At 43.4% G+C, this 17,051-nt stretch overlaps 1 protein-coding gene across 2 annotated transcripts in view; it reads right to left on the bottom strand.

The window, feature by feature from the left end:
• Nucleotides 1-6,575: 6,575 nt before the first annotated feature.
• The window catches only part of gpr160 (G protein-coupled receptor 160), a 30,431-nt gene continuing 19,955 nt past the window's right edge, over nt 6,576-17,051 (bottom strand). The window contains exons 2-3 of one of the 2 annotated variants that reach the window (XM_067994905.1): nt 15,981-16,094; nt 6,576-12,046 (exon numbers count right to left, since the gene is read on the bottom strand). In XM_067994905.1, coding sequence (XP_067851006.1) covers nt 10,918-11,949 — 1,032 coding nt within the window. In that variant the 5' untranslated portion in view covers nt 11,950-12,046; nt 15,981-16,094 and the 3' untranslated portion in view covers nt 6,576-10,917. The remainder of the gene's footprint in view (nt 12,047-15,980; nt 16,095-17,051) is intronic. The other variant, XM_067994906.1, reaches the window with a different exon arrangement.

The following is a 17,051-nucleotide window of genomic DNA, read 5'->3' as shown; positions in this document are numbered from 1 at the left end:
GAGGAATTTCTTCTCTCAGAGGGTTATAAATCTTTGGAATTCTCTACCCCAGTGGCTGTGGATGGTCAGTCGTTGAGCATATTCAAGGCTGAGAAAGATAGATTTTTGGACTCTAGGGGAATCAAGGGATATGGGGATCAGGCAGGAAAGTGGAGTTGAGGTCGAAGATTAGCCATGACTTTATTGAATGGCGGAGCAGGCGCGAGGAGCCGTGTGGCCTGCTCCTGCTCCTATTTCTTATGTTCTTATGTGTGTGGTTTTTATTTTTCGATATGGTGGCTTCTCCCTCTCTTTTCTTCCCCCTCCCCACAAGGCACGAATGGGCATTCCTGCTATTGTATTATGGGGGTACTTTGCGCCCTGGCTTTAATTCGGTTCCAAGGTTTGCTCCTGTCAGTGTAACATGAGCGACACTGATAACCGAACTGAAGTATAGAAACAGTTGAAGTCCATGTCGTGAGATACACGGGTCTTAAATATTGTCCTCCTGATCCTTTCTTTGCAGGAAGCTGTCATAAAAAAAGTGCAATTTTTTTTAAGGATAGTTTGGTACATTTCTGTCTTATTTATCAATTGGTGTATTTTTAAACCATACATAGGAGAAAGAAAGGAAGAATTTGCATTTATATGGCGCCTTTCACGACCTCAGGACGTCCCAAAGCGGTTTACAGCCAATGAAGTACTTTTTGAAGTGTTGTATTGTAGGAAACATGACAGCCAATTTGCGCACAGCAAGGTCTCACAAATAACAATGTGATGACCAGATAATCTGTTTTTAGTGATGTTGGTTGAGGGATAAATGTTGGCCCCAGGACACCGGGGAGAACTCCCCCTGCTCTTCGAATAGTGGCCGTTGGATTTTTTACATCCACCTGCGAGGGCAGACAGGGCCTCGGTTTAACGTCTCATCTGAAAGACGGCGCCTTTGACAGTGCAGCACTCCCTCAGTACTGCACTGCAGTGTCGGCCTAGATTTTGTGCTCAAGCCTCTGAAGTGGGACGTGAACCCACAACCCTCTGACTCAGAGGCGAGAGTGCCACCAGCATAGGTTTACTTGGTTCTCCTCCCCTTTTGTCCTCCCAATGCCTCTCGACTATGAACGTTCTTTAACACCCATTAGGGAACAGTAGACACATCCGCAGATTTCTCCAGAGATGAAGTTATGAAACTGGACAAGGTGGTCACTACGGTTTTGGTAAGGTGCAACACTAGATATCACCACCTGGTGTGTAAAATCTAGGCCAACATTCCCAGTGCAGTACTGAGGGAGCGCTGCATTGTCGGAGACGCCGCCTTTCGGATGAGACGTTAAACCGAAGAAGAGCATAGAATCGTACAGAACAGAAGGAGGCCAGTCAGCCCATCGTGCCTGTGCCAGCTCTTTGAAAGAGCTATCCAATTAGTTTCATTCCTCTGCCCTTTCCCCATAGCCCTGCAAATTTTCGCCTTTCAAGTATTTATCCAATTCCCTTTTGAAGAGCAGGGGATTTCTATCCGGTGTTGTGGCCAGTTTTTATCCCTCAACCAACATCACCAAAAAATCTGGTTATCTGGTGCTTGCTGTGTTCAAACTGGCTGCCGCGTTTCCTACATTACATCAGTGACAACACATCAAAAGTACCTCATTGGCTGTAAAGCACTTTATGACATCCTGAGGTCATGAAAGGCGCTTTATAAATGCAAGTCTTTCTGACTTTCAAAGACGAGTAAGTGGAGTTGAGGTACAGATCAGTCAGGATCTGATTGCATGGTGGAACAGGCTCAAGGGGCTGAATGGCCTCCTCCTGTTCCTATGTTTCCGATGCACACGTCCTTCCCAAAGAACAATAACAAAGAATTATCGCAGTTACTTGCAGAGAAATCTGTGGCTTGAACCATCTCACCATCGTGACTTACAGACGGGGCATAACCGCAGGAAAATAAAGGGGACAAATCAGGTCGTACATAAGCATGATCTTACTTGGGTTTCACTGTTAATAAACTGGGCTCCAAGAGCTGGGATCCACGGATTTATATAAGAGACTTGCTTTGTGCTTAATGCAGCTGCTGGGTTTGGCCTGTTTGGTTTGAATATGGCGGAATGCTGAGCATTTAAAAATGCTGCATGAGAGCCCGGGGATGGGATGCATTAAAGGAGTCTTTAAAAGTCTTTCAGCAGAGTTTTATAATGGGTCTTTGTACGTGCCAGTTAGTTGCTGCAGATTTGAACAGTTGATAATCTAAAAATACCTGCTAGGACTTTAAGTCCGATTTTAAAGGGGGGTGTGTCAATTTGTAAGAATATGTTTGAAGATAATTCTCTGTTATCTGGCGATGCCATCATCATAACTGCCTCTGCCTCACGTGGCATACTTTGGCAGGTTGACTCATGAACAGGCATTTGAAAGAGGTAGCTCTCTGTTTGGTTAGATGTTTGCCCGATATGGTAAAGAGTCACCTGTAAGGGGAAGGTTCCATGTTGATTCTGTGCCTGATTAGATGCTCTCAGCCGGAGAGGGTTTGTTAGAATTGGGCCTCAGCACCTTGGGTTGCAAAAGGAGAAAGTCCGTCAGGGGCTCCTGCTTCTGAACAATATTACAGTGGACTCCTGCTGGAAAATGTGCTTTGGGGGCAATTTGGGACGAGGGTTTGGCTGTGACGCTTCCATGGTCGAATAGACAGCTGCCATTTGCTGGCTACATCAAACGCGAAGAATCCCCGCTTTGGCCATATGCCAAAGGATGGCTACTGCCCATGGAAAGATATCTCCGCATGAGTCAATGTCTTCAGGAGAGGAGAGAATCAACAGACCCTGACCGCTGCATCATAAGCGTTTTCACAATGAGGATCAAAGCTGCAGCCTTTACTGAGCGTGTGATGGCCCTGCCTAAACTGAGGCAGGCACACCATCTCTGGCAGCAGATCTGGCCACTTCCAGTTTGTAAACAGCACCCCCTGCAGCAGGGAAACACACTGGCCAGGAGACTTTGGGTTAACTGGTGGACATCATCATCCCAATGGCTTGTTTGCCTGCCCCCATGCAAGATGACATAGCCCCTCTAAGTGGACCCCAGCAGCCAATGTTAAAAACTGAACTATTGTTTAATGAGGCTTTGGAAAATAGCTTATAGAAGCTATTGTATTGTGTTTCTTACGAACTGTTAATGTTTTTTTAAAAATGTATAGTAATGTGCTGATGAGCATTCGATTTGTTGATTCCATTGAAAACTTTTTAAGCATATCAAATCTCTGGCAAAGCTAGCTTCGATAGTTTTGAGAAGGCATTTTTGCGTGTTTAAGAGCTAAAGCCTCACAGTGTTGTCCCACCATCTACGCTGGGTGGCTGCCCAGTATCAGGAGCAGGAGCAGCTCTGGCTGTTTCCAGGAGTGACTGTTTGTAAATAGCACCCCCTGAAGTAGGAAAATGCTCACTGGCCAAATCACATTGGCACGCTCATTAAGGATATCATCCCAGTGGTTTGTGTGCTAACCCCCTGAATTATACATTTCTTTGCCTAAAGAAAAATTTCAGGCTTTGAAGATGAATTAATTACATTATACTGTTTTGTACATAGTGTCTTTTTATTCGTTAAATGTGCAATAGTTGTTTAAGGAACGTGCAACTACCTGAGTTTCACTGTCCTAATCCACACCTGTGGCAAAGTGTTTTGATTAAAAAAATGTGCGAACCCAACCAGCTAAGGGTCTTGTGACCGTACTCCCCAAATTACCCCTTCCCCCTCATGTGCCAATGTTTTCGGTTAATAAAAAACATTTTAAAAGAAAATATGTTCCTCATGCTTTTTAAAAAATTAATTCACGGACTGTGGGCGATACTGGCAAGGCCACATTTATTACCCATTCCCTAATTACCCTCAGAAGGTGATGCTAGGGTCTTCTCCTTAAATCTCTGCAGTCCTTGTGGTGATGGTGATCCCAAATGGTGTTAGGTAGAGAATTCCGCAGCAATAGTGAAAGAATGGCAGTATATGTCCAAACCAGGATGATGTGTGACCTGGAGGGGAACTTGCAGGTGATAGTATCTTCATGAGATCAATTGCTCTTGTCGGGTACCAGCCGTGGCTCAGTGGGTAGCATCTCATCTCTGAGTCAGAAGGTTGTTGGTTTAAGTCCCATTACAGAAACTTGAGCACATAATCCAGGCTGACATTTCAGTGCAGTACTGAGGGGGTGCTGCATTGTCGCAGGTGCTGTCTTTTGGATGAGACATTAAACTGACGCCACGTCCGCAATCTTGGGTGGACGTAAAAGATCCCATGGAACATAGGAACAGGAGTAGGCCATGCAGCCCCTCGTGCCTGCTCCGCCATTTGATAAGATCATGGCTGATCTGTGATCTAACTCCATATACCTGCCTTTGGCCCATATCCCTTAATACCTTTGGTTGCCAAAAAGCTATCTATCTCACATTTAAATTTAGCAATTGAGCTAGTATCAATTGCCGTTTGCGGAAGAGAGTTCCAAACTTCTACCACCCTTTGTGTGTAGAAATGTTTTCTAATCTCACTCCTGAAAGGTCTGGCTCTAATTTTTAGACTGTGCTCCCTACTCCGAGAATCCCCAACCAGCGGAAATAGTTTCTCTCTATCCATCCTATCCGTTCCCCTTAATATCTTATAAACTTCAATCAGATCACCCCTTAACCTTCGAAACTCCAGAGAATACAACCCCAATTTGTGTAATCTCTCCTCGTAACTTAACCCTTGAAGTCTAGGTATCATTCTAGTAAACCTACGCTGCACTCCCTCCAAGGCCAATATGTCCTTCTGAAGGTGTGGTGCCCAGAACTGCTCACAGTACTCCAGGTGCGGTCTAACCAGGGTTTTGTATAGCTGCAGCATAACTTCTGCCCTCTTGTATTCCAGTCCTCTAGATATAAAGGCCAGCATTCCATTAGCCTTATTGATTATTTTCTGCACCTGTTCATGACACTTCAATGATCTATGTACCTGAACCCCTAAGTCCCTTTGGACATCCACTGTTTTTAACTTTTTACCATTTAGAAAGTACCCTGTTCTATCCTTTTTTGATCCAAAGTGGATGACCTCACATTTGCCACAGTTTTGCCCATTCACCTAATCTATCACTATCGCTTTGTAATTTTATGTTTTCATCTACACTGCTTACAATGCCACCAATCTTTGTGTTATTGGCAAACTTAGATATGAGACTTTCTATGCCTCCATCTAAGTCGTTAATAAATATTGTGAATAATTGAGGCCCCAAGACAGATCCCTGCGGGACTCCGCTAGTCACATCTATTTAAAAAAAGGGAACTCTCCCCAGTATCCTGGCCATTATTTATCCCTCAACCAACATCACTAAAACTGATTATCTGGTCATTATCTCATTGTTGTTTGTGGGACCTTGCTGTGCGCAAATTGGCTGCCGCGTTTCCTACAACAGTGGCTCCACTTCAAAAGTACATCATTGGCTGTCAGGCGCCTTAGGATGTTCTGAGGTCGTGTAAGAGTTTCTGAAGGAGACCAAGCTAATATGGTGTGTGGTGAGTATATTTTATTAATAGATTTAAAAGCGCAGAGTTAACAAGCTGACTGACTGGCAAAGCACAATCCTTATGCTCAAGAACGGCCTAGTACTTCAACAAGTTACAGCGATTAATACAACAGACACGATATTACCCGGTTCTGCCGGGAGAAGTGTTGACATCAGGGCTCTTCCTTCTCATGCCTCCTCATGTGGAACTTCTTCTTGTGTTTTATACCTTGCCTTATCTTGTTTGTTTGTTTTCTTGTTAGTCTGGCTATTGTGGGAGATTGATAGCTTGCTCGATCTAATCAAGGACTTCCTGTTTATTGGAAATGCGTGTTGGGATACTTAGCCTTCAACACGTAAAATATTTAAATAAGCCCAAATAGCCATTCTAGGCTATATCTTACAGAAGTGGAAGGCGCTATATAAATACAGGTAGCGTGGATATTGTGTGCTGCCAGCATTGATTGTAACTGGCATGGATAGCGGGGACCCCACCCCCTGTGCGCCATTTTTTGGGCGCAATCCAATTTACAGGCTGTCGGCTTAGATTTTCCTCTCAAGTTATGCTGGTTCCCAAATAGCAGGAAATACAATGGGAGCCAATCCAACGGCAATCCCCTCGCCTCAGCCACGGCTGGAATTTCCCACTGGGAATGACGGGTTGTGGAAGAGTGTACAATGCATGTGCCCATATATGGATAGGCATGCTGTAAGAATATTAAAATAGTGATTGGCATGTAGATGGGCATCAAATGATGGTTGGGGAAAAAGTGCGAGGGAGGTAGCAATGAGCTCAGGAGGACTTTGAGTAAACCAAGTGTGGAGAAAGTTGGGATGCACCACATACATGAGACAGAGAGAAAAACCAAATCAGAGTTCGAGGCAGAGAGCTTGATGAAGAATTATCAGAAAGAGGAAAGGCCAAAGACCACACTCAACAGAAATAGAACATTAATAACCAACATGTCATTTCCGGACTAGTCAGTAAAAACATTGGTGTCAAAGGTAGCTGAACAAATCTTGACAACACGATTGCTGGGAACAGGTGGAGGAAGAGCAAATATAAGAGAGAAGTCAGTTTGGTGATTTTTAATAGGGTTTATTTTGCGGGAGGTAGGAGGGGAAGAGAACATAGGAACAGGAATAAGCCATTCAGTCCCTCGAGCCCGTTCCATCATTTCATTAGATCATGGCTGATCTGTATTTCAACTTCATTTACCCACCTTTGTTCCATTTCCCTTGTTACCCTTACCTAACAAAAATCTATTGATCTCAGTCTTGAAAATTTCAATTGACCCCCAGCATCCACAGTCTTTTGAAGGAGCGAGTTCCAGATTTCCTTTGTGCGAAAAAGTGCTTCCCAATTTCACTCCTGAACAGTCTAGCTCTAATGTTAAGGTTATGCTCTCTGGTTCTGGATTCCCCCACTAGAGGAAATAGGGCAGATAGAGAGAAACTATCAAATCCTTTAATCATCTTAAACCTCAATTAGATCACCCCTTAATCTTCTATGAACTATAAATATAAACATATAAACTAGAGGACACAATTCTAAAAGGGGTACAGGAACAGAGAGATCTGGGGGTTTATGCACACAAATCGTTGAAGGTGGCAGGGCAGATTGAGAAAGCTGTTAAAAAAGCATCCGGGATCCTGGGCTTTATAAATAGAGGCATAGAGTAAAAAAGTAAGGAAGTTATGATGAACCTTTATAAAACACTGGTTCGGCCACAACTGGAGTATTGTGTCCAGTTCTGGGCACCGCACTTTAGGAAAGATGTGAAGGCCTTAGAAAGGGTGCAGAAAAGATTTACTAGAATGATTCCAGGGATGAGGGACTTTAGTCATGTGGATAGACGGGAGAAGCTGGAGTTGTTCTCCTTGGAACAGAGATGGTTGCGAGGAGATTTGATAGAGGTATTCAAAATCATGAAGGGTCAAGACAGAGTAGATAGAGAGAAACTGTTCCCATTGGCGGAAAGGTCAAGAACCAGAGGGCATAGATTTAAGGTGATTGGCAAAAGAACCAAAGGTGACATGAGGAAAAACTTTTTTTACACAGTGAGTGGTTAGGATCTGGAATGCACTGCCCGAGGGGGTGGTGGAGGCAGATTCAATCATGGCCTTCAAAAGAGAACTGGATAAGTACTTGAAAGGAAAAAAATTGCAGGGCTGTGGGGATAGGGCGGGGGAGTGGGACTAGCTGGATTGCTCTTCCAGAGAGCCGGTGTGGACTCGATGGGCCGAATCTCTTCCCCTCCTACCTCCCGCAAAATAAACCCTATTAAAAATCACCAAACTGACTTCTCTCTTATTTTTGCTCTTCCTCCACCTGTTGCCAGTGATCATATTGTCAAGATTTGTTCAATGACCTTTGACACCATTCCTTCTGTGCTGTAACCTTTCTGTGATTCTAAATTGAAGGGAATACGAGCCAAGTTTACGCACCCTGGCCTTATAATTTAACCCTTTAATTCCTGGTATCATTCTGGTGAATCTGTGCTGTACCTCTTCCAAGGTTAATATATCTTTCCAGAGCTTCAGTGCTCAGAACTGAACACTATCTCCAGATGGGGTCTGACCAAGGCTTTGTATAACTGAAGCATCACTTCCTCACTTTTGAATCCCAAACCCCTTGAGATAAAGGCCAATGTTCCAATAACCTTTTCAATTACTTTTTGTACCTGTGCACTAGCTTTTAGTGATTTGGGTACATGAACACCCAAAGCCCTTTGCTCCTCCACAGCTCTTAGTCTCTCACCAGGAAGACAATATTCTGATTTGTCTTTCTCGCATCCAAACACTCCTCAGAACTCACACTTCCCCACATTGAACTAATTTTCTGCCATAGTTTTGCCCAACTCACTTCATCTGTCTATGTCCCTTTGTAACTTCCTGCTCCCAGCCACACAACTTACTGTGCCTCCTAACTTAGTGTCTCTGCAGAGTTAGATAGAGAACTCTATTCCTTCATCCAAGTCATTAATATATATGGTGAAAAACTAAGGCCCCAGTACAGTATCCCTCGGGAACACCACTTGTCATATCCCACCAATCAGAGAACGAACACTTTGTCCTTACCCTGTGACTGCCTCCCAACCAACTGCCAACCCATAATAGCAGTTCATGGAAAGTCCACAAAGTGCTTGTAGATTGTATTTGCATCATTAATAAGGTGGTTCTTTATTCCCAGAACTGAGAGAGCAGTACTAGAGGTCACAAGTACAAAATTAACAAGCATTAAATGAGATTTCAGAGTAGAATGATTCACCCTTCCCCTGGAGGTGGTAGACATATAGAAATGACTCCCACTTAATGCTTCATCCATTAACTACTGTAAAAAAAATGCTGGTTAACTATTTAGGAAGGAGATTGAAAGTTCTGTGGATACTTACAGATGATCTAATACCTATGGGGCATGCAAGTTCTATCACTGCCAGCAGCGGCCAAATGTCCAATATGGGGTACCAACTGAGCAGGCTTGAGATGTACATTTGGGGTTAGGGTGCAGGAAGAAAATATTCTAGAGATGAACCGAGTTGGTGGAGTCCACGATAGAGCAGACTACCTGGTCTGTTGAAGGAGGAGGAAGCTTGATGGACTGAATGACACTTTGACTCATTCCATCCATCCTTGTCTTACGGTCAGATAAAGAGCGGGCACTGCAGGATAACGTTTGCGTTGACAGTGCCCTGCAGAGCGAGATTGGAAGCTCTGTCATGTCATCAGAAGTGAAGAACAGAGTCCCATGGGGGGTGGGTAGAAAACCCACATGAATGATACTGTGCCGTTCCTGCATGCAGCAAAAAGTATCCAATTACTGAGAGGAACTGGCCGCAGCTTGAGTGCACAAATAGCACAAACCATTTCATTCCTCATCATTGTCATTCTTCATCTCAATGCACTAAGCACCTGTAATAGAAATGCTTGACTTATTTCCCTGGGCTGCATTTTTAAATAGCTACATGTTCTTGCAATTTCTACAATTGTAAATACATTTACATATGCCACTAATGGAGAATTGAGATGAGTGCGGTGGCCAAATGCCCTAAGAAAATAATCCCAGTTGTTGAGGTTTTCGCAAATCATTAAACATTTAAAAAAATTTTTTATGGCCTTTAGCCCTGTACAAAGTGCCTCATAAACATGAAGCCAAAATACATCCCAAAATAAAAATGGCAGTGTGAAAGCACAGATAGAAGGACCACTGCCCAGAGGATTTAAATCCAATGTCCTTAGGGAGATTGGTAGGTGTGCGAGGAGAGAAAGATTAAAAAAAATCCCATTCAATAATTCTGCTCTTGCACAAATCTCTAATCAAAATTAATGATTGTTATTCATAGTATTATAGTATGGTACAGCACAGGAGGAGGCCATTCGGCCCATTGTGCCTGTGCCAGCTCTTTGAAGGAGCTATCCAATTAGGTTCCATTCCCCTGCCCTTTCCCCATGGCTCTGTAATTCTTTTCCCTTCAAGTATTTATCCAATTCCCTTTTGAAAGTTACTATTGAATCTGCTTCCATCGCCCTTTCAGGCAGTGCATTCCAGATCATAACAACTCGCTGCGTTAAAAAATGTTTCCTCATGTCGCTTTTGGCTCTTTTGCCAATCATCTTAAACCTGTGTCCTCTGGTTACCGACCCTTCTACCACTGGAAACAGTTTCTCCTTATTTACTCTATCAAAACCGTTCATGATTTTGAACACCTCTATCAAATCTCCCCATAACCTTCTCTGTTCAAAGGAGAACAACCCCAGCTTCTCCAGTCTCTCCACATAACTGAAGTCCCTCATCCCTGGTACCATTCTAGTAAATCTCTACTGCATCCTCTCTAAGGCCTCGACATCCTTCCTAAAGTGTGGTGCTCAGAATTGAACTCAATACTCCATCTGAGGCCTAACCAGTGTTTTATAAAGGTATGGCATAACTTTCTTGCTTTTGTACTCTATGCCTCTATTAATACAGTCCAGGATCTGATATACTTTTTTTAATAGCCTTCTCAACTTGTCCTGCCACCTTCAAAGATTTGTGTATGTGCACCCCCAGGTCCCTCCCTTCCTGCACCCCCTTTAAAATTGTACCATTTAGTTTATGTTGCCTCTCCTCATACTTCCTACCAAAATATATCACTTTACACTTCTCTGCGTTAAATTTCATCTGCCATGTGTCTGCCCATTTCACCAGTCTGCCTATGTCCTCCTGAAGTCTGTTACTACTCTCCACATTGTTTGCTATATTTCCGCATTTCACGTCATCTGCAAACTTTGAAATTATACCCTACATACCCAAGTTCAGATCATTGATATATATCAAAAAGAGCATATTATTCTTATCAAAGACTGGGAATCAAGGCGGTAATCAATATCTCTACTATTTTGATAATTACAGTATGACACTTGCAGACAGGACACAAGTTACTTCAGGCAATTAGAATTTTTGAATCATTGTCCACTTTTTCTGGGATCCATCCCTCATTATCCATAGTGCAAACCAGCTGAATGTGGCAAAACTTCCAATGGCAGAAATCGTCGGGAAACAAGGAGATGACATCCTGAGAGATGTCATTGTGCTTCAGCCAGTAGACTGCTCCAATGAGGAAGCTGTTAATGAAGCAAAGCCAAGGAACATTCAAATCCATGTAGGCCGGCAGCGGAGCCCAGATCAAAACAACGGTCAGCTGAAGCAGAATAAATGGGGTCCAGGTCAAGAGAAAGCACATGGCAACGTTGGTCAACAGTTGTTTCTTGACTGAATGGGCCTGAAGCCATGCAGTGGAGTGTGAACATAACACCACCATTTCTTCCAAATAGGAAATCACTCTCAGAGATCTGACAAGAGAGCTTAAACCAGACCAACAATAAATAGTCACAACAACCACAGTCAGAAGTATCATGACAGACAGAAAACGGCTCTGGCTGCTGATGGAGATATCACATTGGAACAACAAGTAGAAGGTTGCTTTCGACTCTGGGTAGAGGCTGTTGATGCCAAGCAAGTAAACAACGGCTCCAATCCACAGTAAGACCACGGTAAAAATATATAGGATTCTCCGAAAGGGGCTTACAGGTTTGGGGAGATGAGGTAGGTTCATGTAATAATCAAGACCGGACAGGAAGACGACTGGCAAATGCAAGACACTGTACATGGACGAGAAGATCTGTAGAAGCAGGCAGATGTGATAATTGCCGACTTGAGTTCCAAGCACCACAAAGGCCTTAAAACACGAAACTATCAATACATTCATGAATAACGCAAGGTCCATCAGTGACAGTGAGATGCAGAAATAACCAATGAAACTCTGCAGCATGTTTCGCTTTATACTCAAGATGATCCAGTTGAGGAGAACCTTTGCAAACAGGACAATTAACAGTAGATTTCTGCTGTCAATGATCTGGTAGAAATACGGGCTGGTGTCAATTTTTATGCAGTTCTGACAGAAAACAGCCTCCATCTTAGCTGTGTCTCAAACCACTGCTTTTCTTCTCAGTTACATAAAGTGAGAGATGCCTCTACATTCCATTGGAATCACGATTCCTGGACCTGTAAGACTAAAAAACACAATCAAAATTAGTTCTTCACACCAACATGAAGCAGATGTAAAGCAAATGTCTAAATGGCTCGATGTTCTCCTAAAAAATATTTGGCAAACTTTCCTTTTGGAGTGGGGAGGGATGACAGGAGGGTTATCAGACAAAATTTGACACCAAGCCACATAAGGAGATATTAGGACAGGTGACCAAAAGCTTGATCAAACAGGTGGGTTTTAAGGAGCGACTTAAAAGCAGGAGAGAGGTAGAGAGGCAGAGAGGTTTAAGGAGGGAATTCCAGAGCTTAGGGCCCAGGCAGCTGAAGGCACGGCAGCCAATGGTGGAGCGAAGAAAATCGGGGATGCACAAGCGGCCAGAATTGGAGGGGCGCAGAGATCTCAGAGGTTTGTAGGGCTGGAGGAGGTTACAGAAATAGGGCAGGGCGAGGCCATGGAGGGATTTGAAACTCAGGATGGGAATTTTTAAAATCGAGGCTTAGCTGGACCTGGAGCAAATGTAGGTCAGCAAGCACAGGGGTGATGGGTAAACGGGGCTTGGCAAGGTCATCCTGGTGTTCCTCCATAACTTTGGTGGGAGACGGGCAGAGCTCCTAGAGAAACGACGCAAGTGCCTGCTTTCAGCCATAACAGTGGGGATCTCCCCCTCCCCCTTGCCCCACGGAATTCCAGGGCCCTTGTTTGCACCTATGTGGGTTATGGAGGAACACCAGAATAACCTTGCGAAGTCTTGTTTACGCATCACCCCTGTGCTTGCTGACCTACATTTGCTCCCGATCCAGCAATACCTTGATTACTGCAATTGTACAGGGCTTTGGGGAGACCATCCCTGGAGTATTGTGTACAGTTTTGGTCTCCTTACCGAACGAAGGATATACTTGCCTTAGAGGTTCACTAGATTGAATCCTGGGATGAAAGTGTTGTCTTATGAGGAGATATTGAGTAGACTGGGCCTATACTCTCTGGATTTTAGAAGAATGAGAGGTGATCTCATTGAAACATATAAGATTCTGAGAGGGCTTGACAGGGTAGATGCTGAGAGGCTGTTTTCCCTGGCCTGAGAGTCTAGAACTAGGGGGCATAGTCTCAGGATAAGAGGTCGGCCATTTAGGACTGAGATGAGAAATTTCTTCACTCAGAGCGTTGTGAATCTTTGGAATTCTCTACCCCACAGGGCTGTGGGTGCTCAGTCATTGCGTATATTTAAGGCTGAGATCGATAGATTTTTGGACTCTAATAGAATTAAGGGATATGGGGATGGGGTGAGATAATGGAGTTGAGGTCGAAGATCAGTCATGATCTTATTGAATGCCGGAGCAGGCTCGAGGGGCTGTGTGGCCTACTCCTGATGTAAGGAGTCTTGCAACACCAGGTTATAGTCCAACAGCTTTATTTTCACAAAAAGCTGTTGGACTATAACCTGGTGTTGTAAGACTCCTTACATTTGTCCACCCCAGTCCATCATCGGCATCTCCACATCATGGCTCCTATTTCTGATGTTCTTATCTGACCATTTAAAAAATCCGAATCACATCTCCTTCCATGCTTGATTTTTTGTTAATGAAATTAGACACAATAAAGTTCACCGCGATGTACCAAAAGGAACCAAAGGCTGTGAAACGATCTGACCTGTGGAGAAACGCCACCTCAAACACAAAAGGTACCAGGTAAGAAAACTCTAGAAATAGAGGCTACATGATCACATGCCTGCAGGTGGCGATATTTAAACAGCTGTATTATACAAATTCCAGATTTTAAAAAAAGATACAATGGGTCTCGGAGGAAAAAGAAAGAAAGGACTTGCATTTATATAGTGCCTTTCACGACCTCATGACATCCCAAAGTGCTTTATAACCAATTAAATGCTTCTGAAGTGTGGTCACTGTTGTAATGTAGGAAACACAGCAGCCAATTTGCGCACAGCAAGGTCCCACAAACAGCAATGTGATAATGACCAGATCATCTGTTTTAGTGAAGTTGGATGAGGGATAAATATTGGCCACGGAGAGAACTCCCCTGCCCTGCCCTTCTTCGAAATAGTGCCGTGGGATCTTCTACGTCCATGAGAGGGCAGATGGGGCCTCGGATTAACGTCTCATCCGAAAGAATGGGAAAACTGCAGGTGGCAAGCCCTAGAATAAAACATTTCTTCTGACCCTCGGAACAGGAAGGCAAGACGGTCCAAAATGGCTCTGTGTGACAAAAGAAATTAGACCAGATGGCTACCTTTCACCAGCTCCAGGTGACATCAGTAGCAGCTCCAGTTACACCACTGTCTGATGTGAGATGTGCCAAGGCAGCAAACAAAACATTGATTCAAGCTGAGTTGTCTTGCTGGTTTCCATGGAGATTGCCAATTGTTCATTTAAAGTCCATCACAAATGTAAATATTTGCTGCGTTGTATTCGGTGTGGAGTGGAATCAAATGGGGTTTTGAAAATCCAAACAAATTTGTTTTTTTAAAAAAAAATTAGGCTTTTGTACAACTTCCACCCCTTTGATGCTCGGTTTGTCCAAAACAACACCTGAGATTTGACCTCTGACTTATGACATCAAGTGGTGATTCTCAAAATCTTACAGTGTGATTCAACAATGGAGGGTGAAGTATTCAGAGGAAGACATTTTCCCCATGGTTAATCTAACTCACCAAAAAGTACATATTTGTAATTTTAAAAAAGAATTTTAGGAACAATTTTTTGTACAATTAACTATACTTGAAGAATAATTAATTCTGTGCTGATAAACAAAATATCTGGTTAAGAGTCTGAATTCAGGTGTTATGAATCAATATAAAGGGAGAACATTGGCTCTTGGGCTGTAGGGTGGGGTGTCAGTGTTGATCATTGGATTTGAGGATTAGGTTTGGCAACCCTCCAGGATTGTCTTGGAGTCTCCAGGAATTTAAAGATTAATCTCCTGGACTCTGCTGCAAGAATCCTGGAGGAAAAGCACTTTGGGATGTTACGAAAGGCACAATATAAATGCAAGTCATTCTTTCTTTGCAAGTGGGAGTCCATGATCTGAATCTACATCATCGAGGATAATGTGGTGGAATTTGTACAGGGGTTTCCCCAGTCTCCCACCCTAACTGTGGCAGAAGCTCCAGAGAAATAGTGTCCAGGCTCAGTAGAATACACAATACAGGATTAACAGTGACTCTTTTCAAAATCCTTTCCTGTCACAAATGGTCAAAAGCACCCCCCCTCCCCAAAATGCAATATGCCAACTCTGAATCTGTCATCAATGAAGCCACTCACAAAGGGACCTGTATTCACAGATTAGTTTTCATTTGCAAATTTACTGCAAACAGATCAACGCTTTCTCCTCAAGTTTTAGACATGCCCTTCACACGTAATATTCTTCGAAGGCTTGAAATATTCCTCAAACGTCATAGAATCTTAAAGCACAGAAGGAGGCCATTTGGCCCATTGTGCCTGTGCCAGTTAACTTGTCCGTTAATACCTGCGGGTTCCATTTATCCTTTCCCATACACAAATGCATTCAACATCCCTTACACTTCCTCACCCATCAGCTATGGTAAAGTACCAGTCAGTTATGTTTCCTAAGTCTTTTGCTGTTGTATATTCTTCAAAGCATTTGTATTTTCTTCTATAACATTTTGTCCCAGCCTCCTATGATCTGGGAGGTTCCGGTCTTCCATTTCCATCCCAGTTCTGACACCATGGGCTTGATTTTTAAACACAGGGCGGGTTTTGGACGGATGGATGGAACAGAGTTGGAAACTCACTCACTGCTCCAGAAATCAAGCACGGACCATTTTAACTCCAGGGTCTCATTAACTTGCCGGTCATCTTCTCAATACAAGGTAGGTGGCGGGATCGAGCTCTGCGGGTGACTCGCATTCGGAAAGGGGGTGGAGGGGGTAGTGGGTTGGGGGCGGCCTTAGCTTTCCCTGTGGGGCCTGGTTGAGCACTTACCTTGATCCTGGTTGAGCTGGCAGGAGATCCGCAGAGTCTTCCCACTTCGGCCCAAATTAAGCTGGGGCTCTTTTCTCCAGAAAAGAGAAGGCTGAGGGGTGACCTAATAGAGATCTTTTAAAATTATAAAAGGTTTCAGTAGACGTAGAGAAAATGTTTTCACCTGTGGGGGAATCCAAAACTATGGACCATAAGTATAAAATAGTCACTAATAAATCCAGGAGAAACTTCTTTACCCAGAGAGTGGTGAGAATGTGGAACTTGCTACCACAAGGAGTAGTTGAGGCAAATAGCATAGATGCATTTAAGGGGAAAGCTAGATAAGTACATGAGGGAGAAAGGAATAGAAGGATATATAGAAGAACAAAGGTAAGGAGGGGCGAGGTCATGGATGGATTTGAAAACAAGGATGAGAATTTTAACATCGGGCCAATACAGTACTTCAGATGCCTCAAACTATTTCATTGTAATCAAGCTGGTTCCTTCAGTAAAATGAAGTTGATTTTAAGTACAGCTCAATTCAGTCAGAAACTCTTAACAAGACACTAATTCTCAACCACTGGATCACTAATATTGTACTTCATCCAGAGTGAACGCAGAGTACAAGATTTGTTATCTGATAAACACCTGTCCCGATAGAAACTAAACACCTGACACCAGGTAGTGAATAATGCCCACTCACCCAGCTGAAACCTTTTCAAATCAGCCTCCTTAAAAAATCATTCAAAAAGGGAAATATGACAAGTCTTATTGTGATTCATTGCAAACAATTTGTACTGACCTTCCACATATTCACACCCGGTTCACAAGATAGGCAATATCTCCTCCCTGCAGCTGCATTAGTGCTCATATCATTGGTCATTGAAGAGCAAGCTGTCATCCATTATCCAATGAAAACAAACTTTCATTTCTGTATTTAAATGAGGTTCTACCCACCCCAGCAACAGATTTACCTGCAAACTGAGTACAGTTAAAACTCAATGTACATTCTGAAGACAAACCTTACAGGTAATATTAGACTTCCCATGTGGAGAGCTGTAAGTACAAAAGAAGTTTACGTCTATGGGTGTA

Source organism: Heptranchias perlo, chromosome 13 (genome assembly GCF_035084215.1).
Source record: "Heptranchias perlo isolate sHepPer1 chromosome 13, sHepPer1.hap1, whole genome shotgun sequence".
Taxonomy (NCBI): domain Eukaryota; kingdom Metazoa; phylum Chordata; class Chondrichthyes; order Hexanchiformes; family Hexanchidae; genus Heptranchias; species Heptranchias perlo.
This window is presented reverse-complemented; position numbering and strand designations above follow the sequence as displayed.